At 42.8% G+C, this 23,662-nt stretch overlaps 1 protein-coding gene across 1 annotated transcript; it reads right to left on the bottom strand.

Annotated features, from left to right (window-relative positions):
• Positions 1-17,185: 17,185 nt before the first annotated feature.
• Positions 17,186-22,713, bottom strand: TMEM74 (transmembrane protein 74). Its single transcript, XM_085221577.1, has 2 exons — positions 22,546-22,713; positions 17,186-21,592 (listed from the first exon to the last, which is right to left on the bottom strand). Exon 2 carries the CDS (start codon positions 21,384-21,386, stop codon positions 20,427-20,429), a length of 960 nt encoding a protein of 319 aa, XP_085077703.1. The 5' UTR covers positions 21,387-21,592; positions 22,546-22,713; the 3' UTR covers positions 17,186-20,426.
• Positions 22,714-23,662: the final 949 nt, after the last annotated feature.

The raw sequence follows: 23,662 nt of genomic DNA on the forward strand, positions 1-23,662 counted from the left end.
TCATCTAGTCCAACTGTCCACCTACTACCAGTGCTTCTCTACTAAACCATGTTCCCTCATGCAACATCTAAACTTTTCTAGAACACCTCTGCAGATGGTAACTCAATCACTTCCCTGGGCATCTCATTCCAGCACTTGATCTCTCTTTCAGAGAACAAATTTTTTGTAATCTCCAACCTGAACCTTCTCTACTACAGCTTGAGGCCATTCCCTCTAGTCCTATTGCTGATTATGTGGGAGAAGAGGCTGATCCTCACCATGCCACAAACCTCTTTTCAGGCAGTTGTACAGACCGATAAGGTCTCATCTGAGCCTCCCCTTCTCCAGACTAAATAATCCCAGATCCCTGAGTTGCTCCTCATAAGATATGTGCTCCACATCCATCACCATCTTTGCTGAACTTCTCTGGGCACTCTCCAGGGCCTCAATGATTTCCTTGTAGACAGTGGTTCAAAACTGAACACAGTATTCAAGATGCAGCCTTACCAGTGCTGAATACAGAGGGATCACCTCCCTGCTCCTGCTGGCTTGTTTCTTATACAAGCCAGAATGCAATTGGCCTTCTTGGCTACCCAGGCACACAGCTGGCTCGTGTTTAGCTGAGCATCAACCAACACTCCTGGGTCATCATGATACTGTGCATCAAAACTCCAAAGCCCTGAGTCTGGTGCACTTCTTTCTCTCTTTTACATTTTCTCTTGGCACTAGCTGACATTTAGCTTTACTCTTGTGCAATCACTTCTGCAGACATTTGCATCTTCTGTGCCTTCCTCACTAGGCTCCCATTACTTATGGGTGCAGTTTGTCTCATTTTCATGCAACATTTCTCTTCTCTTAACCACTGTCAGTGAGTCCTGCTCTACTCAAGTTCTCTTTCCCTTCTACAGCATTCATCTTCTCACTACCTGTGTATCTCATGGTAACCTCTTTCCAAGTGTGAATAAACAAAATCAGAAATCTCCAGGAGGTGGTGTGAGCTGTATCCACAGACGTTTCTGGATTATATTAGGCAGACTCTACATGCAACTTTAACACTAACTTCCCGTTAGAGGGAGCAATGTCTATGGAACACATCAAATTTATTTGTTTGGGAAGCAATTTGTTTAATGTCCCCTTCTCTTTTTGTTTGGGGTTTTGTCTTTAATGTAACATCTCTCTCTGCATCTGAGCATTTTTATCTTCTTCCTTCTTAATGTGCAACAGCAACATTTTTAGGAGAATTCTTATTATTGGCTGAAAGGTAGAAAGGAATGAGATAAGATAAATGAGGACAGAATTTAGTCAAGAAGGGATGGAATATATTTTTTTCCTATTTGCCATTTGATTAAATTGTTTATAGAAGAACGATTACATCTTTAATCAAATTTAAAAGATCATCAAGTAAAATGTTTAAAACTGTGTTACATAAAGTTACCCAATGAAATCTTTATGCAGAAATAAAGATTTAATAGACAGTTATTAATATGGGATCAATGCCATGTAGCCTGAACTGTATCCTGGTTTCATTTGAGGTAACTTAAACACAGCAAAGTGTAAAAAAGGTGCAAAGAATGTACAGGAGCAAGATATTACTGACCACTTTTCTGACACTCCTTTCCTCCATGAGCGGCAGCAGCTCCTGACAAACACAGCAGGAGAGGTGTGATCCATGCATCTTGCAGCTGCTTCCCAAATGCACTGGATTACTGCATGTAGAAATGGGAGGAAAGAGTAAAGTAGAAAGAATCACAGAATCATAGAATGGCCACGGTTGGAAGGGACCTCAAGGATCATGAAGCTCCAACCCCCCTGCCTACATGCAGGGCCACCAACCTCCCCATTTAATATTAGACCAGGCTGCCCAGGGCCCCATCCAGTCTGGCCTTGAACACCTCCAGGGATGGGGCATCCACAACCTCTCAGGGCAGCCTGTTCCAGCACCTCACCACTCTGTAAAGAATTTCCCCCTGAAATCCAATCTAAATCTCCCCTCCCTCAACTTAAAACCATTTCCCCTTGTCCTGCAGTTATCAACCCTTTCCAAGAGTTGATTCCCCTCCTGTTTGTAGGCTCCCTTTAGGTACTGAAAGGCTGCAATGAGGTCACCCTGCAGCCTTCTTTTCTCCAGGCTGAACAAGCCCAGCTCCCTCAGCCTGTCCTCATAGGGGAGGTGCTCCAGAAAAGAAGGAGTAAAGACTTCAGTGGAATAAAAAGGAAGAAACACAGTTATGACTTGGGCACTTAAATGGCCTTCATTGACCTCTCAGCATAGAGGACATCAGTATTCAATTTCAGTGTAAGGTATTACAAGCAGTGCATATATTTATGTATCACAGCAGTCTTGAATGATAAGAAAGGATGGCTGTGTGCTTACAGCTGTTTTTTATCACAGCAACATGGTGGAGGCACAGAAGAAAGCCATTGGATTCCTGACATGAAACACGGCTGAGATGAAAATACATCCCAAAAAAATCCTCAAGTTAAAATTCTTTAAATTAAAGGGTAGAATTGTGGCTTCTTGGGAATGTCTGACAAGATGGTTTTAAACGTCTGAATGTCTCACTCTCAGATGCCTCGTTCTTTTCAGGTATTAGATGGCCTGTAGATTAAAGTAGACAATCAGGTGCTTCTTTCACTTTATAGATCTGATCCTAAGATATTTTTATAAATTACGGAAATATTGACCACACTGGACAAGAGACCTCTCTGAAGAATATGCCAAAATACTCAGGGAGACTTATAAACTGGTAACTTATAAACTGTTGACTAAAGTCAAGTCTGTGAGAGACAAATGAAGAATTTACAAACATTTAAAGGAGAAGGGTATCAATGAAGTAAAAAGCACTCTCTATCATTATTTTTAAAAGGCAACAGAGAATATCACTAAAAAACATCTGGATGCCAGAGAAGGGTTAAAGAGATTCATCCTTGATTTTTGAAAAGGCATAGTGGACAGGCTAAGATGTTTTTGCTCTATTATTAGAGAAGGAAGGAATTAAAAAGGTTAAAAAATAGACTACAGAAATGTGTGAGCACATTTGTGCACCACACAAATAATTTTATGGATTAATATATACCATAAGGAAAACTTAAAAATTGGGAATTCACATGAGGTATTTTCTTTTACAAGTCATCTTATACTTTATTCTTTTTTTTTTTTTTTCCATCACATTGCCAGAATCACTGCTTTCTGAATGCACAATGAGGCGATGATTTCCTTTTATAACACTTCAGAAACAGTGTTTTGTTTCATTCTCATTGTTCAAAGTGCAGAACTGCAGTTCATTATGAATCCGATTACTTCCTTACCTGATACAAAAGCAGGAGTAATGAATCTAGCTATGAGATTTAATTTTGCATATCTATTAATGCTTTATTGGTGTGTTTCCTATAGCCAGTTCTGTTACAGTTATTAAGCTGGGACTGTCTAATAAGTAATTGGTGACCTTCAAGAAAAAATCCTCTTAGACATAAGATAAGCCATTTATCTATTAACAACTAACTCCCTACTCATCCCCAGCACCTCCTTCCATCACACGTATGTTTTGTCTTAATAAAAGTGTATTATTTAATCTTTCTTCAGTCAGTGTTTACCTTAGGGCTCTCTGTGTCTCCTTCTCTGCTTGCATCTCACCAGTACCATACAAGGCTTGTGGGGGCTTTGTCAGGTAACTGGCCAATTTGGTATCCCAAATAAGTGAGACTTGTTCCCTAGGCATATAGATGGTATATAATTTGAGCTGAAAAGATGAATTTGATTATATACCTCTCCCTAAGCTGTGAAAAATAGTTCTTTAGACTGTTACATAATACCATGTAGCTTCAGTGCTGGTAACTGTCTTGTGAGACTGTTCTTCATCTAAGGTACATTTGCATCTCATGATTCTCCAATAGTCTATTGAGAATTCATCCCCAGTTCCTAATTTGTCTCTCAGGCTGCTCTAAGCAGTAGCTTTAAACTTTCATTTTCCCAAGGAAATTTATCAAATGTACTAATGCACAAAGGTAGGAATCAGCCTAGTGCTCAGAAAAAGCACCTCAGAGGCAGCATTTGATATGTGTGTGTGAATCTCAGCAGAGGAACCACTGATTAGGTCTGGATTTGGTGCCTATGCACTGATGCATCTACAGCATGAGAGAAAAGGGCTGCATCAGGATAACTCTCATAGAAAAAGAGAGTGAGAGGCTCAGCAGAAGGCTCTGCTTCTCTGTGCTTGCTTGGAAGAACCCAGAGCAGTTTGGAACTATAAGCTGGAAACTGGATCATCCATTTGTCAAGTGGAAGATGAACCTGTTTTTGATATATCTCAGCCAAGAGGTTCTGTTCATCTTTTCTGCATTTCACACTAAGCATATGGAGAAAACACACATTTTATGCTTTTGCAATGAACGCTTGTACAGAATAATGGAGGAGTTTGGAAAAGCTTCTGTGCTGCCTGTGGCTCTCCTTTCTACTGCACTGCTGTAAGAGGGGTAGAAAATGCCAATCACTAAGTGATCTAAGAGACAATAACTAATGCTATACAGTACTGTGCTTAATACAATGAGGTACATCTGTCATTAAAACTCTGCCCTTTGTAAGAATAACTGATATGAAACTACAGCATAGGCAGTATAGAAGCCCATTTGTCTGTATGTCTGTATTCAGTGTATCTTTTCCTGAGTTGATATTAGGCTACTTCAGTCCTGTCCATTCTGGAATATATTGGATGTTTGGAGTCAAATGCCACTTGACCTTATAAAAACCTGATCACCCACTGGAAGAAAAACAAAATCCAACAATTCAGAGTCTGATGTAAGTAAATAAGGTCCACTTACCTGTTCCCACTAGCCTGATGTTGCATTCCAAAGATACTGAAACAGCCTACTCTATAACAGCCATTTATCTGCAGAGAGTGTAAGATAGTCAGGGCACTCAATAGCAGCCTCTCCTGGTGCCTGTTCTCAGGAGCAGGAACAGTAGCAATTTGTTTTACGGGACATGGCACCTTCCTGCCTTGCTTGCGCAAAGAATCAGCCTTTTGTAACCCCTCTCTGTGCATGCTCAGCACCCAGAGATCGCCTTTCTTGGCACACATACACGCAAGCGTTTCAGGGGAATGTGTGCTGCTCTGCTTTGCCTGACAGATATTTTATTCATAGAGAGCTAATTTACCTCGTTAGCCACAGGCCCAAGTAAGTGCGATACACGGTAGTCCTGGCTCCAAAGTAACCTGGGGACACTGTGATCCAGAAGCAGCTCCTTGGAGAACAGCCTCTCTTCCCCTTTTCTTCTGAGAAGCAATGGTTTGCATAACGTGGGTTGGAGGGAATTCTCCACTCCCTGAGCCCAATCTGGCTTCTTTGGCAGTACACATGAGAAGGGAAGGGATGCTCAGGCTGTTCCTTGGAAGGTGAAGGAAAGTGGTCACAGTATGGGATTTGCATAAGGTCCAGCAGCTCTAATTCAGGCCAGCAAAGCACATGGAGGCTTCAGCAAAGAGCAATTGCAATCAGCCACTGCATGCAAGTGTCACAAGAGACCGTTATCACCTCTCTGCTCTCCTGTGCTGCACAGCACACAGGTCATCTATTATAATTGTAGGCATAGTTATATTGCTAATATATTAGTAAAACCATCCTTCTTGATTTTAAAACTTCCAGAGAAGAAAGATGCTAAGCAAAGTGTTCACACAGTTAATGACTCCCACTTGCTTAAAATACCAGCTGCTGGTCAGGCCACAAATCCATCTGCTAAATGCTGTAACTCTACTATCAATTTCTGGTTGCCAATAGGTATTTTTAGACTGGAGTGAGAACATCCTGTACAGGGGCTTTGCTGTCGCGACAAAGGCTTGAGCTGACCTGGCGCCGGTTTGCTTCACAGGAAACCGGCATTGCTTCAGAAGACCAGATCATAACCCTACATTTTCCTTTGCTTATCAAAGATCCAAGTGTAATTTTTGATTGAATTGTAGGTAACAGTGTGCCTCATTGTTTCCCTCCTTCAGTGTAGGACAATATGGAGATGTTCTCGATGTCTTTTTATGTAGGTATGTAGCATGAAAGCACAGAAGAACTTAGAGGCAAAAGGCAGTAATTAATGTGCCTGTAAATTTTCCAGGAGTGACTACTGTAAAAAACTTGGTCTGTGAAATGCCTTTGGTTTAGACCTTGTTTAATCCATCCTTTCCTTCTGCCTGCACTGGTATAATTTTAATGGTGATTTATTAACAGATCAAATAATCTGCAAGAATGGGAAATGCTGAAAGCATGCATATAGAAAATTAAGTCTTGTTTATTACAATCACATTCAGCAACAGAGAATGGTTACTAACATTGAAACCCACAATTGTTAGAACTGTGAATTTAACCAAATTTCAAACACATTTAAAAATGCCTGGTTTGTCCTAGTGGTAGTGTCTAGTAGGCCACTTCCACAAAGTGAAATGAAGCTCGTGCACTTTGACTGTGTATGTATGCTCATATGCACATGTCTGTTGGAAACCCTTTCTCCACGAAAATTAACCCCATTACCCAACTGGAGTCTAATTTGGAAGGGGCAGAAATGCCATATATATTGTTAAACTTAGTGAAAATTAGCAATTGAATAGGAGACAAGGACCTTTTAAGTGCTGCAGCAGAGGTAAAAGCCTAGCAACAGCTCGCACCTTGTTAGACAGCAGACAGCACAAAGAAGCAGGAACACATCTTTGGAAAAGCTTTATTAGCAATGAGAAGTAAATGTGCTGTCAGCTGCACTCACTCTGTGCTGGTGCTCAGGAGACCAGTTGGCGCGGTGAGGCCCTCCGGGCGTTGCTATGCCAGGAGGGAACAGAAGGGGCCAGCAGAAATGACACCGCAGGGAAATCCTGTCCTGCCAAGCAAGCGTGAGTTGGTTTGCCACATCAGTAAGATCAGTCGCAATTGCAATCTCAAATTTCATTCCTGTTATGTCTATTTTCACAGCTATGGAAGAATTATTTCTTCCTTTTGGAGAATTTCGCAGAATGCGGGCATGGCCTTTGGCAAAGCTCCCATTGATTTAGGGCCAGAGAAGAAACCTCTGCAGCTAATTACAAGCTGTTTGCATTTTTAATTTGTGCTAATGATCTAGCTGGAGGATATAGATTTTTATTATTTACAGGTTTTTTTTTTTTTTTATCTTAGGTCAGAAAAACTATTATTAATCTAAAAAAGGCTGAGAGTCTCCTCTGGCAAAAAAAAAAAAAAGAAAGAAAAAAAAAAAAGGGGGAGGGAGGGTGGGAGGAAAGCTTAAAAAACTTTGGAGGAGAGAAGGATTTTATCATGTTGCAACCTCCTGCACTGTAAAACATAAGAAATGCATGACATCATTTGTTAGCTAAGCAAGTGTCAAAATAATGAAATGCTTTTGCTGATGCGTAGCATGAACTGATATATGCCTTAGATATTTGACTGTTAATTTAGAAGCCGTTTTTTCAGTGAAAAAAAAAAAAAAAAGCTGAAGTGCTCAATATCTGCATTTTATTTCTGGTGCTCATGAATCAAGCCCACACAAAAATGAGGCCAAAACACACCAGATAGATGTTGAACTGAGTTGGTGATGATTAATAGTGGTGTGATGATATGTCGATTGCAAAGACTGCAGTTCATGACTAGTTTTAGATGACTACAGACAAAGAGAAATTCACAAAATGATAAAATTTAATTTTAACATGCTTGTGCAAAAGGCTTCAGCTTCTCATTTCATGTATTTTCATTTCAGTCTGACAAAAGCTAAGAAAAATATTCTTTTGTTAGAGGGAAGAAATGACCGAACTCCTTCTAGAGCACCATACAGTACCTGCTCATGTTGAGGACAAATACCTTTTTCTTTAAGAGACATCTGCCTTGATAGAGCATTTCCCTTTTTATCTGCAGAGGCAGAGATCTCTAGACTCTGGCAGAAGGTGTTAAAAGGTGTAACTGTGCTCTTTTCTGCATGACTGCTGGAAGTATGATGCTCTGGTTTTATCATAGTCAAATGCTGCATGGGGAGAGCTGTGCAGCCTGGAGGAGAGAAAACTCAGGGGGATCTCTTTATGTGTCTAAATGCCTGCTGGATAAAAAGAAGATGAGGTGGCTCTTCTCAGTGCTGTCAGCTGACAGAGCAAGAGGTGAGAGGCACAAACTGAAATAGGGAAATTCTGTTTAATAACCAGAAAGACCTTTTCTACTGTGCAAGTGGTCTGAAACAGATAGCCCAGAGAGACTAGAAGTCTCCATCTTGGCAATGCTCGAAACCCAACAGGACAAGGTGTGGGCAACCTGCTCTGGCTACATGAGCTCCAGAGGTGCCCTCCAGCCTTCACCTCTTGTTATATGAAATGGATTCTTCTCTACCAACAATTTTTACTAAACTCTGAAAGCAGGCTGACACACTGAGTATTATACAGTGATCAACTCTAAGGAAGGGAATAACCATTGGGACATGTTTCTGAGCAAAGAAAGCAATTCCTTAACTTCTAAAGCAATCTCTGTTTTGGTAAACTATTTATCTATTTGAGGGATAAGATCAGACAATGCCTATAGTTTCCATATGCTTCTTTTGCTGCAGATTATTCAGCTAAAGGTTACTGAACATCTGAATCTGACTTGTAGATAATTATTTTGAAACACTTTGGATCTTGTAAGAGTATATGAAAATCAAACTTCTCTGCAGGGCATATGGACCATTTTCGTACTGCTAGCACTGAACAGATAAATTAGCTTCACTGCAGAAAAGCAGAAGACATTTTGAAGGTTTTTGAGAGATTAGTTTAATTAGCTAATAAACCAAATGGAATACACATATTTTATTTAGATAGCAGAAAAGCATTCTATTGAACAATGAGCACCGTGTTTGCATGCAGCTCATGATAGCAAAGAGACTGTGAAGTAACATGAGAGAATTCACAGGAGAGTGGAAGCTGAAGGAGGAGAAGGGTAAGGGTACAGGTGGAGCTAACAAAGCACTGAGGACAATCAACACGAAGGTTAAGGACATAGGGATACAGAGGCAGACACATTCAGATCAAGCTCCTTTTGCCGAAACCTAGATTAACCATGCATGAGGCTCTTCCACTCCACAAACCACATAGCTGGGTTAATATGATGAGAGGCAAAATATATTGCTCGGGCAGTGTGCCATGCTATAGCAGCTCTGCACTTCTCCGCAGCAGAAGTGGCTCTGTGTCTGGTTAGCTCAAATGCAGGCACAGCTCAAGCCGGAGTCTGAGTGCCCACTTACACACAGTTGTGTCCCAGGGAGCAAGTTCCCAGGAGCACTGCTTCCTCAGGAACTCCTGTGTATGGATCTGGTTCTGAAACAAGCTGAGAGGAGAGGAACTGGCCATAAAATGTGACAAACATCAGAATTGGCATGGAAGGTAGAGAGGGACTGCATGGCTGAGACAACTGGAGATGGAGTGGAAGAGAAAAGAGTAAGGAGAAACCAGACCCCTCTTTGGAGCATCAGAAAGCTGCTGGATTTGTTCAGCTCTTCATAAAGCCACTGCCTAAGGCTTGGGGGTACTTCAGGAAACACAGAGAACACAGAGTGTCCTCAAATTAACTGCAAAATCGATTTTTATTTTAAAAGATGACACAACGATGTGAGAGAGAATTTAAGGTCTGTCCTAAGCAGTAAATTCAAAGAAGTCTTTGCCATTAGCATCGCTAGAAACATACATTTTAGCCTAAGAAACTGCTGATAACTCACTGTCCAATCCACTAAAATAGAAATGGATAAGGACTGTGAACACATTGAGGACATCTAGCTCATCTTATCAAAAGAAGACACTGCTATCGCACTCAGGATTTTATTATTGATGAAAAATTGGTTAATTACTTTAAAGAATAACTAACTAGTAGCTTTAGTAAATAGATACATCGTGACTTGCCTTTTTATTTTTGTGTAAGAGCACATATTTGATTTTGTTTGTTTGGATGAACTTTTTTGATTAGCCTGCAACAGCATAAATTATTTTAGATTATAGATTACAACAGCATAAATTAACTTGACTACATTCATTTCAATATGAAATGTCAAATCTGTTTCCTCAGTAATTATTGATAGAATTAAATTCTGGAATCCATATTCCTACCTTCTTGTTGACAAGACATTCACCCCCCTCCCTTTTTCTTCTTTTACATCCCATACGTTTTCTTCTGACAAAAGACAAATGAAAAATATTTTCCTTATTTTTACTCCCTTTTGCTTACCAAGATAAAAAAGATACACAGGTGAATGCATATGCTTAAAATAACTTTATTAAAATGGGAACTAAACCAAACATTGTCATACGTAACATTCACTTCTTGGATGAACATCACAATTAGCTTGGGGATCCCATGACAACAGCTTCAGTTCAAGCTAAAGGCAGATGACCTTTCTCATGGAGCTGTGACGTATTTGCACCTGTGATGTCTGAATACTGACCACCCAAACTGTAATGCACTGGCTCATCTTGTGTGTAAATAAATGACTGTAGTCATTTATGTAAGCTTGTTGTATGTGTTGCAGCACTTTTAAATGGGATGTGGGGCATTTTCAGTGAAGGATTCTTAAATACTATATAAACTTGCCAGTTCTCCACAGCCTGAATTCCAACCTTCAACCTTGTAAAAAAAGAAGTCACTAAAAACTGTTCTGTTTACAGTGGTTTTGAGCCCTGAGCTATTACTACTGTGCTGTGGAGTATCCCCAGGAGCTGTTTATCTCTCTGAGTCACAGCTCCTTTCCTTTCATCTTGCTCTGTGTAGAGCAGGAACTTACTACTGGCCTCAAATTTTATCCCAAATTATCTCCAACACTTTGCCAAAAGGCAGGCTTAATTCCACCTGAACTAGAGAGGATGTATGAATTAATTCTGTCTTTCTTCCTATGCTAAGGATCCAGAACCGGCTAATGCAAAGGACAGCCAAAGAGGAGGTACCAGTTCTTTGTTGGGCTGTGGAGCACTCAACACAAGTGTCCACTGATAGGTAAGGTTTGGGCTTTTAGATACAACTGTTCAAAGGAGACCTCTATGGATATTTAAAATGATAGTTAGAATTATTTATAAAAATAGAAATACATTCCATTACCCAGGATCACATGTGTACTCCTGGAGCCGCAGTGGTGCCACGTGTCAGCTGGATATTGCTCACTGCCACCAAGGTGGTTGTGTTCAAGTGGTTCTGTTGGCATGCATGTGTATGTGAAGCTTATGAAAAACTGTGGAGTTGGCACCAAAGACTAAAGCAAGAATAGCACAAGCAAAAATAATTTATGACCATGAGCCACCCCAGACATGAGCAAAGAGGGAGTTGTCTGGATAAGAGAAATTGTGACAGGTCTTTGAATCAGAGTGCTAAATAAAGACATGCATTTGTGGTGCTCCTAGAAGGACTCTGCTTCAAGAAATCAATGCAAAGATTTGTTCAGTCCAATATGTGGCATCTTTCTCCCCTTCCCAGACAGACTAATTTTAACTAGAAACTTGCTGTCTGCACTATGTCTCCTCTTCTTTTTTTCACAGATGATAAGGTATTGTCCAAACCTGACTAAACAACAGCAATAAGAGAGATGGATTGTCACTTTAGGTTACATAGACAGTGGCTAAAGTTAATAAAAGGTTTGGGCTGCTTCTCTGTGCACAGATGCTACAGAACAGACCAGAACCCTTAGGAGCCCAGCCAGAAGTGCCGGGCCCCAGATTGCTTCTTGGATGCCACTGCAGTGTTTGTTTCCTCATGAAGAGATCTAACATTTGCTTCTCTCCATACTCCTCTATCCCTGCTTGATAGCTGAAAGTGCAAACTCAGCACAGTCAATGTTCTTCTCTGACACTGAGAAAAGAAATACCATTAGCTTGTGAATGATGTATGAGGTAACAATTCCTGCACCCCTCTCTTCTTGTTCAGGGGCTGACTATGAGGAGGTCTCTCTCCTTCCTTCCCACAGTCCATCACAGACCTAAAGCTTTGACCCTCACTCTCTGCAACCTTTTTCTCCTATGAGCAACTGCTTCCCAGCAGAGCCTGCATAATTAGGCATAAGGCATTAGGCATATGACAAATGATGCTCTTTTGGTAGACTGTGCAGATCTGGAGGTCAAGCACACTATTAATAATTCTCTGACTTTTTAAAAGCTGTATTTACTCTGTTCGTTGGCAACCTAATTTGAAAGGTCTGTACAAACCACTTAAAACAGCAGCTGAACACAGACATTTCAGTACTGTCCAATATCGATTTTTGTCTCTAACTTGTCTCATTGCTGAGATTGGTTTCAATATCCTGTGAAGTTTAAGTGAAGATACTTCCAGTCTCAATAGCTACGTGCTCCCATTTGATAGCATAGGTAAGTCCTTAGTATTTTCCCTAGTAACATGTGGCCAAGAGTGCCACAAAATCTCAATCATAGACCATTGCTGCCTGAATCAAAGTAAAGATGGGTGAGGAACAAATGGAGGTGTGCTGGACTGGGGAACCCAGTAACCTGGACCTCTTCCAGAAAAAGAAATCAGGCACAACATAGAGCTGGTACAGCACACTATTTCTGCCAGGAGACAGAACACCTAAGGAACATTGAACTTCAGTAAATTCAAAGAATTAGTTAGTTCACTCCCATGAAATAGAACCTTAAAGGAGACAGACATTCAGGAAATTTAGCAAATCCTTAACCAAAATTAAGGGCACAAGAATGCAAAAATGTGAAGGAAAATAAACATTGTAAACATTGGTTTGGCTCATCATGAGAGTGACCTGAAATTTCATAAATTTCCAAATGGAGAAATTAGGACAAATACATAATAGTGAGTACAAGAGTATTGTGCAATGTTTGTGGGGACAACAGACAAGGAGAGCCAATAAGATCTTGCTAAAAGAGAAAGAAAAGGTGATGTGGAAGTGCTCTATATTTACAGAAGAAAGAAAGAAAAAAAAAAAACTTTTTCTGCTTTGCAAAGAGAGAAGGAAACAACTGAAAATGATGCTCAGAAGGCTGAAGTGGTTCAGCTCTGATATTTTTTTCTGTACATCATTAAAAAGTCTAACCCAAATCAGACTATATTCTGACTTTAGAATTTACTAAGAACTTAGGCTAGCAGAAAACTAAAAAAGAGACTACACAGATAACTCATGTGAGCCTTATAAAATTCACCCCGAAGTGCCCAGGGAACTGGGTAAAGCAATCTTGTAGCCATGAGCAATTATCTCTGAGGGCTGATGGAAGTGAATGAAGTTCCAGAAGACTGGAAAATGACCTCTCAAGAACTCTTCCAGCCATTGCTACCAATCCTGTAAGAAGGGAAAAACAAAGGTAAGCTGTGACTTATTGATTTGTATTCCTTCCTTGGGATGCTATAGCAGCAAAGCAACTAATTGATATTCTCACTGTAGGCAATGCATAAAGTTCTGAGAACATGAGGTCAGACTGGATCAAATCAAAGTCCCATCTATCACGACATTATCTCATATAGTAGCCTGCTGCACATCCTGCTGTATCTAAAACAAAGTCTAAGACAGGCGTGCACCAACATATTGTCTCAGCAATTTAGAAATCAAAAGCTTAGGGACTTACAGAGTTAGAGGCTTTGCATCTCTGTGCTAATAGCCCTCCATGACCCTTAGCAGCCCTTAACAATTACTAATCAAGAGATCTTGAAAGTGCTGTCTTTGTTGCGTGCAATCAGAAGGTAATACATAGAAACTGAAATTAGTCATGTACTTTCCACTACGCTGATATTCAGTGAATATATTTTTGTTCCCAGCTGGATATATTGTTATCAAATGTACATTTTTTGCATGAATCCTTTTGAAATGCAACACCAAAATGTCAGGATAGCTATTCGCTATTATTTACGTTTGAGAATAGTTAGTCTGACTATTGTGTTGGAAACTGCTTCATGCTAGATTTGAAGGAAATTTGTCTTATAAAGATATAAGGAGACAGAAAACAAACTCCCGTAGATGGATGTGCTGCAGCTGGAGACTAGTGATTAAAGGACTTTATTTACATTTCTAGCTGATCAACATCTTTTAGATACTTCTAATGGGAAGAATTGATTTTTTTTTTCTTTACAAATGGGACTTAATCAATTTTGCTTCTGGAAATGTTTTATTCAACAATAGCTAAATTTTCCTGAAAACACATCTGTCAAAGCAGAGGCTATTATTGGAAAAGAGAAGCTTTTTGTACTGGTATGAAGTTATGTTTTATCATTTGAACAGAAGCCTATTGATTTTTTGAAACATTGAAAAAAGCTTACTATAATACAAATGCCTTAAACGTGCAAAGTGTCTCCAAAATTCCTGCAAATATGAACAAAATTTAACTATTGACTTTGCTATGAATTTTTTTAAAGTATTTTTTACCTGAATGGTTAGTACAAAACAGAATTTTTCAACAGCATTCTTCAAAAAAAAATATATATATATGTATATATTTGCCATCCCTTACGTATTTATTTATTTCAAGGGTTTTGTAATGATTAAGTTCTATCTCACAGTGCTCAGCTATGACTTAAGAGGCCTTGGTGTCTGTTCTCAGCTGTTCAGCTGGTTCTCTGGGCAAAAGAGGCAAGGCACTTAATCTGTAAAATGGTCAGTATGAATCTGTCCTATACACTGCTTTGCTATCAAGGTGCAGGAGACTTTATATAAACATTATGCATCGTGCCAGAGGAGATCTCACTTCTCAAGCTGCGTACATTCACATAGAAGCACTTTCAGAGCTGGTCTGTAAGTGAAGAACAAATACAAATGTTTTAGATTACAAAGTCATTTTTCAAAAAGATGACCAAATGCTACACGAACTGCAGCTCAGTTACTGGCAATACCTCAGAATTTTTACCATATATAGAAGTGCAGAATTCTGCATGTAAATTAGAAGAATTGCTACAAGCCTATGATACAGCAAGTCTGCAAAAATATTTTAACTGTAATTGCATTTCAATCTAATAAAAATGCATTATTTGGCTGTGTTTCTATAAAGTAGGTAACACTGATGTTTAAACAAACAAATACTAATCAGATTGTTTTGTCTGGTTTTATCCAAAGGTGTAATAGCCACAATTTAATTTAAACCAGTAAGAAAATCAGAGAACTATGCAGTCTAAGGGCGCTTGAACTTGTCAGGACTTACGCACAAGGGAAAAAAGTCCCTGTGCATATAATATATGATGATGAGTCTTTCAACATGTAAAAATATAAGCTTAAAAAGAATCCTGTAAAAACTAATAACAAATACAGTGGTTGCTTTCAGTTAGAAAGCCTCCTAGATCTTTAAGCTCATAGATAGTCGTATCTATAAATACACCTACTCTCTTAACCTCTTAATAACCACTGGTTATATACCATAGGCTATATCTGGCATGAGGGCAATTTACTGCAGTCAATTTACTTCCCCTGGGGATGCATTTATTACTGCTGTAGCAACAACAGCCTGAAACCCAACTGGGGAAGCAGGGCCCTAATGTACCAGGTACTGTGAACACTCAGACAGATGCAGGCAGCGGCCGCTCCAAACTGAATTGAGACTCTGGAGTGACACTCCCTCGCATGCCTTGATTAACATGACAGCAGTAGGAAGAGGTCTGGCCCCTTCATTAGTGTATGAAAAATGACATTGCAAGGCATGACCTTCAAACCATACATTTGTACCCTGTTTGGGTGGAAACACAGGCTGCCAAGGAAGGGTGAGGTGCTGAGCTGGCATGCTCAGCACTAGGTTTTTTAGGAAAACAAATGCACGAACCAAGAGCAAGTCATGGCAAGGCTGGGGTGTGGACACGGCCTCAGCATTGAGTTGTGTGCGGTGATCGTGAGCAGGGGCTTGACACCCACCTCACACAAAAGCACCCCACAGCCATCTGCTCACATAGCCACGGCTGCCCACTGCTTCTCTGCTTTTCTGGAAATATAAAGTTGGGTGGGACACCTGTGTAGGCAAATTTTAAGCCTGCATGCGTGGCACTTTCTGTCTGCGACCAGTAGCTCAGTGAGGGGCAAAGATAACAACAGTGACACAGCTCAGCTTTACAGGCTTTTATTTTTTAACCTTTACAGAACGCTGCTGCAATTATAATAAGGCATCAAATGCACGATTGAAAAGCTCACGATGAACTGTGACGTTTCGCCCTTTTATGGGAGAAAAAGGGGTTTTACAAGATTATAGCAGTTGCTTTCACAGTCAGTAAACTCGTTATTCATTACAGACAGACTTTTAAAAGAATTACAAAGATTAAAAAACTGTAAACGTATCAAAACCAGCGACAACCCAGCATAGCATCCTTGGAGAGAGCCTGGGGTTCCCTGCTGCAGACTAGGCTTTGGGCTGGCAGTGAGGATGGGGTCCTACCATTGCAGTAGGCCTCACTGTGGGCAGAGCCCCTATCAGGTGTTTGGCAGCTCCCAAATGGCCCAGCCTCTGTCACAGATTTCTGATCAAGAGAAATAAATAATAAAGGTCGCCAGGAGCTGTTGGAGCAGTGGTGGCACAGGAAGGAGACCCAGCTGAGGCCTCGTGACCCCTCCCCAGGGAGGCAGAGATCCGGCAGAGCCCAGCCACATGCTCTGGCACCCCAGCTAACACGTCATGAGGTAGAAGATGGGCAAGTGTCACATTTTGCTGTGAGGGTTGGTCAGGAATAAAATGCTCCTCCTCGATATGAATAACTGTTTCCAGAAACCTGAAACCCATTTCAGATGCTCCAAATTTACATTCTCCAAGAAGGAAGCCCTCCATAGATCCGCACAACAAGTTTAAGCCCAGGCAATTTAAAAAATTGTCCTCACACTTGCATCCTTAAAGCATTTAGATTCTGAGCAGGGGAAATCAAGTGACTGGGGTGTAGGAATAGGCAATTAATCACTCTTGGCCTCAGCCCTTGGTACAGCCATTTGAGACCAAAGCGATGCAAACAGTTGTCTAGCAGGCAGCAAACAGTTGTCTAGCAGGCAGCAGACAAGTACGTTCATTTCCTACAACCAAGACCCAGATAGCAAGTGTTTGGGTTTCTCTCACGCTGCACATCATTAGAACCTGAGAGTCCTGAGGTTTTATATCACACAGCCAACTCACACAGCCTTAACATTTGCACAGGTGTCTTGTTTGGTGATCAGAGAAATGTCCTGAGATTGTTCATCTGCTAAACTCTTGCATTCCGTTCTCTAAAAGTCTGCCTTCACTTCTTTAGTAGAACACATGAACAACAAAATAAAGAGATTGTGTTACTTCTGTCATTTATTTATTTTTTTATTCCTCACACTTCTGCAGTGTATATTTAGATTATTAGGTTGACTTATGTTTCCTTAAAATGCTCAGGGAATATTTGAGGGTTCATTTAAGTATTGCAAGCTTATGATCTGTGACAGGCATTTTACAAAGTGTCAGAAAACTTCTCGCTTGATAATAATATACTGGCAGTCTGGGGAACATGCTCTTTTCTAGTGCTAATAACCAGCATTAAAGCATGCCATGGTTCCTACAAGAAATCTGTGATCCTTACAGTGTTAGCTGTCATCTTCCTGCAATTATGGAATGTACTCCAATTTTATGCATATGTATCATTAAAAAATAAAAATAATGGCTCACAAAATCACCAGCCTCTGCAGTGTACATGAACACTGAGCACAGGGCTTCCCATTAGGAGGTCTGGGGTGATGAAAGGGTTTTTGTCCCTGGTGATGCCTTGTGCCAGCTGCTGCCCCTGTCTGGGTGCAGTCTGCCCTCCTGCTTGGCAGGGCCTCCCCTGTGCTTCTAGAGGACATGACCAGGGTTGTGTCCTTGTACCCCCAGGGCAAAAGACAGCTAGCAATCAGCCTTTCTTCTCCGCGTCTTGCTTCTCAAGCAATCTCACTCCCTGCTCTCACTGATCTCAGTGGGCTGAAGGTTCTCCTTACATAAGTAAGCTATTCCTCTTTTTCACCCTGGAAATTCACAGAATCGTAGAATCACGGAACCTTTTGAGATGGAAGTGACCTTTAAAGGCCATCTAGCCTCACTCCCTTGCAGTGAACAGGGACACCTGCAGCTAAATCAGGTTGCTCAGAGGCCTGTCGTGCCTGACTCTGAATACCTCCAAAGATCAGGGCGTCCACCACCTCTCTGGGCCCCCCTTTTCCAGTGGTTTATCAGAATTCAGTCCATTGGCTGCACCAATTCAATCCTGACTCCCTGATGACACACTCAGAAGGATGTAAGCTCTCCCAAGGTGACTGCTGGCCACTGCAAGTTCCTGCCCTCAGACACGCTCTGTATCATGACACAGCTGCAAATAACATCTGTTAGGCAGCAGTACCGTCAAACAAGGCTGCTCCTTTAGTTACCAAGTAACACAACTAATGCAGCAGCTAGAACGAGTAACAGCTAAGTAGCATCTCTTTTGCAGGGTCAAAGTTAAAGTCTGAGTACACGTTATGCTATTTACAGCAACCAAAGGCATGAAGGCAGAGCGGTGCAGGTTCTCCAGCTCTCTGCAGAGGGCAGCCATGCCCGCTGAGCCCGAGGGACTGAGCACAGGAGGGTGCCAGGCACAGGAGCTGTGTGTGCCTCCTGCCATGAGCAGCCAGAGAAGAGGGCAAGAGGGACTTTAAAACACAGAACAGAGAAGATATGCAGTTCCCCTGCTACATGTAATGTGAGCTGGAATGGACCATAAACATTCTCATTTGGGTATAAAATACAGCTTTTCCGTTCACTTCTCTGAGTCACACCAGCCACTGAGAGCCCCCTCTGGCAGCCAGGATGCTCCAGGCCTCCTGTCAAACTGTCCTCCAAAGAAGAATAAGGCATCGGTCATGATCTCCACCAGTCACAGCAGACTGAGAAGGAAAGCAGACAGGCTGGGAGCTCTAGCTGTGATGCATCGATGTCAGAAGCAGTGAATCCCAGCCTCTGCAGGAGGACTTTTAGTTATTCTAAACCTTGCCTTGCTACCCCTTCCTAAGATTCTTCTCAGATATTATCTCACAATAGTAAAAATAGTAAAAAATCTTGTTCTTCAAATATTGAATGTTTCTTATATTTGAGATTTAACCCATAGCTGACAACAAACCACATGTTTCTATCACAGTTCTGCAGGCAAGGCCCTTACAGACACAGCTCTTCACTCACATTTGGCTATGGCAGGGGTTAGAACAAATATATATTAGCAATCAATCACGACAAAAAGGTCAGCAGTGCATACAACAACCTTTGCTGTTTTTTCCACCATCACAAGAACACAACTTTAATGCTCCACAGAAACTGGCTGATACTGAACACCATCAGTGGTAGAGGTTTTGGGCTACTGTGCTGCATAATGGTGATTGATAGTGCCATGTACCCTTGATCACCCCCTACGTTAAGTGAGCCCCATGCCAGCCAGTCCAACTGCTTGATGTATAACCTTTGTATTTCCCGACAACTTATTTTTTATAAAGAATTTGGTTTATATTGAATGAGCCTCAAAAGCTCCATCCTGACCTTTTGTTTCTGGTAATGAGAAGGCCAGCAGCCTAGTAACATGAAACTGAAGTTTCAAAAGGATTCATGTGATGCAGACAGGCCCACTATAAGCAAACCCTGCAGCAGAGCTTGAATTTCTTCTGGCATCTGTACTGAAGGAGATGTGTTCAGTCTCTGCATCCCCATGCCTTTTTACTCTTTGGATCTCTTGAGACTCCTAACAGGAGGTCAGTTAATTCAAGTGATGGCAGTTTTCATACAAAGACATCTGTCCACTGGGAACTGAACTTCCTTTATATGGGCCACCATAGCTATCAGAAGTTAGTGACTATCAATCATTACTAATCTGAACCTAAATGCAACAACTGACCTCAAGCTGAAAGAGCCTTTTGTCTCTCACCAACACCACCATGAGCCATATGGTTCCTTGCCCTTTGCCTCTTACTTTTATATTTTAAATAACCACCACTAATTGCAGCATTGCTTGAAAATACGGGAGATTTGTATTAAGACGTGAATAAGCGGTCTTTTTTGCCCACAGGTCTCACTCATATAAAAGAAGGGACTTGCTTAGAATTTAACTATAAAAAAAATCTCTTTTAATTAAATATCAGCCTTGCTTCTTAACATGACACCAAGCAGACAGTTAATAATCCTTCTGTAGGCTGCAACAAGCTTCCAACGTGTCAAGGTCGTTCCTGTTCTATATATGAGAGTAATAAGAAAATTATGTAGGCAAGACACCAAAGGAAGGCTTTATGTTAGGATAAAGGAGTTATCTAAGGAATCTACTTGTCAAAAATCTCTTTTTATTCAGTGGTTTTCATTATTTTATACCAATTGCATTTGCTCTGGCATGTTCTCCCTTTACAACAAGTGTTCATATAATGCAAACATTTGATTAGAGAGCTCACAAAAAGACCGTTCTTGTCAGAAAAACAAACTGCATCACCAGCTATCTTTAGCCACATCTATTTCCTTTAATGAAACATACTTTTTTTCTGTGGAAAAGCTGCTTTAAAAATCATGACCACACTAATTATCTATGGCAAGCACATCTTCCTCAACTAATGACAGCTCGAGCATATTATCGTTTGCACCAGACTTCATTCTGAAATTGAATGACCCATAGAGCTTCGCAGACTCCTTGGAGGACGCAAATCTGCTCCTCCGGTACAGCTCCCCTTTCCACATGGACATCATCAGCAGGCTGGAGAGCACCACTCCCCCCAGGGTTAGTAGACACAGCCCGGCAATAACGCAGCGGTCCAGGTGAGCCCCAATCCTGGCGCTCTCGTTCTCCAGTCTCTCCATCTCCCGGGCAGCCACTGTGTTGGGATCCACAGTCACGTCTCTGGGTACCACATAGGAAATGATCACCAGCAAAATCCCACTGACTAGAAACAAAATGGCACTGATGAATCCATAGTCCAAGGATTTCCCAGCCGCTGCCTCCGAGGCAGTTTCATCCTCCTCAGAGACCAGGGATGGAGAGTCGTGCACCCACTCAGGAGGCAGTTCCCGGCAGGAGCGCTGCTGAGGAGCATCCTGGTAGCCTGTTGGACTGGAGGGACTTCTTGCATGCTCCAGATTTACATTTTCATCCACGCAGGAGAAGGATGTCTCGAGTTCCTGGATACAGCAGCAGGGTTTCTTCTTCCCTCCATCCTCTTTCCCCGGAAAGTGCTCAGGCAGGTGGCAGGGTTGGGAGTTGCTGGGGGGTGTGGGGTGCTCCTGGGGTGAGCTGCCTGAGCAGGAGGACACAGGTGCTGGAGTGGGATCAGCCATGGAGCCCCTCTGTGAGGGCTTGCAGTGCCGTTCACAGCGCAGGGCTGCCATGGCCGCTGCTGCTCTGGAGTCCACCTCTCCTGTCTCATGCTGCTGCTGTGGCTGCTGCTGCTCGTAGTGAGGGGCGGGCAGGCTCCAGCCGGCAGCGGGGCCCAGGGCACCCTGCCTGCTCTCTTCGGCCAGGTAGAGAAGCTCCATGCAAGCCATCGGCCTCCCCTCGGTGAGCCCTGACCACTGGGCTACCGCATCCTTCAGCAAGCGCTGCCCCTGGCTCACCAGAGCAGTCTCATGGTGTTCGAGCTGCCGTATCCCAAAAATCTTCTACTCTTTCACCACCGTTTTGTTAGGGACATGGCTTGTGTCAGCTGCTAAATGATTAAACAAATCCCCTCTGACGTTCATTTCTTTTCGGTCTGCAAATGAAACAGCAGAGGGAAAAAAACACAACAACAAAGGCAAACCCGACAACCTCCTGACAATACGTTAATGAAGCAAAGAGCAGATAACAGAAATGTAATACATCGCTCGTCCTCTCCGCTGCTCAAGGGGAGATGACAAACACGATTGTTTTAACCATGAACTTAAAGCCGTAATCCTCTTGCAGATCCAAAATCTATTAGGGACTCTAATCAACCTTTGACACCAATATCCAATTAAGGCAGTAAGTCATCTGCAGAGCACAGGATAACTGGAATAACTATGTAAAATGACAGAGGAAAAAAAAGACAGCTATTTTCCTTTAGAAGCAAGTAACTTCTTCCCCTTCGAATTAAGAATTTTAAACTCAGAGAGGGAGACTAATTAGAAAGAATCACGCAAATCCCACACAGCTCAGTAATCCAGGATCTGTATTCTCCGGTGGAAATCTGATAATCCTATGGGAAGAGCGGTGCTTTCCTATAGCAGATCTCCAGTTTGATTAAGAGCTTTCGGAATGAAATTATGCCTCAACGACTGATGACTCAAAGACAGATATTACTTCTCATCTGCAATTAATTCGTTCTCCCCCCCTGGTTCCGTAGCCCCCTGGACAACCCGAGGCCGAACTCCCGGTGCAATTAGGGAGAAGCGCAGCCCCGCGGACGTGTTGCACACGCAGACGACACATGTGCACCGATGGCACCGAGGCGATGGGTACGGTACGGACGCGGCTCCCACCGCTCTTCCCGGGACCTCAGCGGTAGCTGAACGTAACGCGCTCGCGGGGAGCGGCTGGATACGCGCACAAGTGTGTGCGCCCCGCCGGTGCGGAACTCGCACCCGCACCCACGCAGCCGGCACACACGCGCACACACCCGGCACACCTCCTCCTGCCCCGGCTCCCACCCCTCGGCACACCGCATCGCCGCCCGCCCCGCACACCTACCTGCGGCCACGGCCAGCGCCCCGGGGCTCAGCCGAGCGCCAGCGCCGAGCCGCGCCGGGCAGCGCCGAGGCGGGCGGGCGGGCGGGCTGTGCCGGCGGGCGGCGGCGGCACTCTGGGAGTTGTAGTCCGAGGGCGGGTGGCGGGGGCCGGGCCGCTGCGGCAGCGCCGGGACTGCACCGCCTGCCCCGGGGGCCGGGCTGGCCCCGCCCGCAGCGCGGGTTGAGGCTTCGCCGGGCGGCCCCCGGAACGGGGCGGGAAACGGGCGGCAATAGGGCGAGCCGCGTGAGGCTGTCGGGATGTCTAGCTTGGTCATCGCACGCGCTTTCTCCCCCAAAGCCATAACAGCTATCGTTGTGCTGTATGGAGTAATAAAATCACCTTCTCAAACGATCTCAGCGTTCCCAAGGCTGAGACTTCAGGAAGCGTTCTCGGAGCTGTGAGACTTGCAGGGAAATCTCAGCAGCTCGCTCTATGCTGGCAGGCTCGCCACCCGCAGTTCCTCACTTTGTGTGCAGGCATAAATGACTGCTAAAACCACCGCTGCCAAGCAGGCATCGTAAAAGAAATAAGCAATTGCTATGAGCCTTTACTGAGTTTTCTTGCTTGTGCTTCCTCTGAAGGAATAAACTGGGTTATGAAAATAAATTGTGGAGCAGGAAAAAGAGATTTATCGTGGATGGATATTGTGCTGTCGGGAAGATACCAGGCACTGGGGGGTGTGAAGGGAGGAACTTGGGTGTGGAGCTGAAAGGAAGATGGATTAAAAGGGAACAGCACCTGCCTGGCTACCAGGGAGAAAAGCAGGAGCACTGGGGAAAAGCAAGCTGGGAAAGAGCCAAAAAAAAAAAAAAAAAGGGAAAAGAGAGGACAGAGTGTCTTGAGCTGTCCCAGCATCAGGAACAGGGCAGTTCTGTGTAAAGACTCATTGCCAGTTCTGAAACACTGCATTAGTCAAAAAAAAAAAAAAAGTCAACGCTTTGAGGACAGATCCAGCTGATGCTCAAAAATGTCAAAGCTGCTTGCCAGGATATGGTGATGCCAGGGACTCCCATGGATGAATCTGTCCCCCATGTCCATCAGAGACTGCTTAATGCTTGGGGCTGGTCAGGAGAATGGT

The sequence above is a fragment of the Meleagris gallopavo genome, chromosome 3 (genome assembly GCF_905368555.1).
Source record: "Meleagris gallopavo chromosome 3, MGAL_WU_HG_1.1, whole genome shotgun sequence".
In the NCBI taxonomy this organism is placed as follows: Eukaryota; Metazoa; Chordata; class Aves; order Galliformes; family Phasianidae; genus Meleagris; species Meleagris gallopavo.

Coding starts and splice junctions, on each gene's coding strand:
- TMEM74 (XM_085221577.1), bottom strand. CDS start 21,386: ATGGCTTGCATGGAGCTTCTCTACCTGGCCGAAGAGAGCAGGCAGGGT.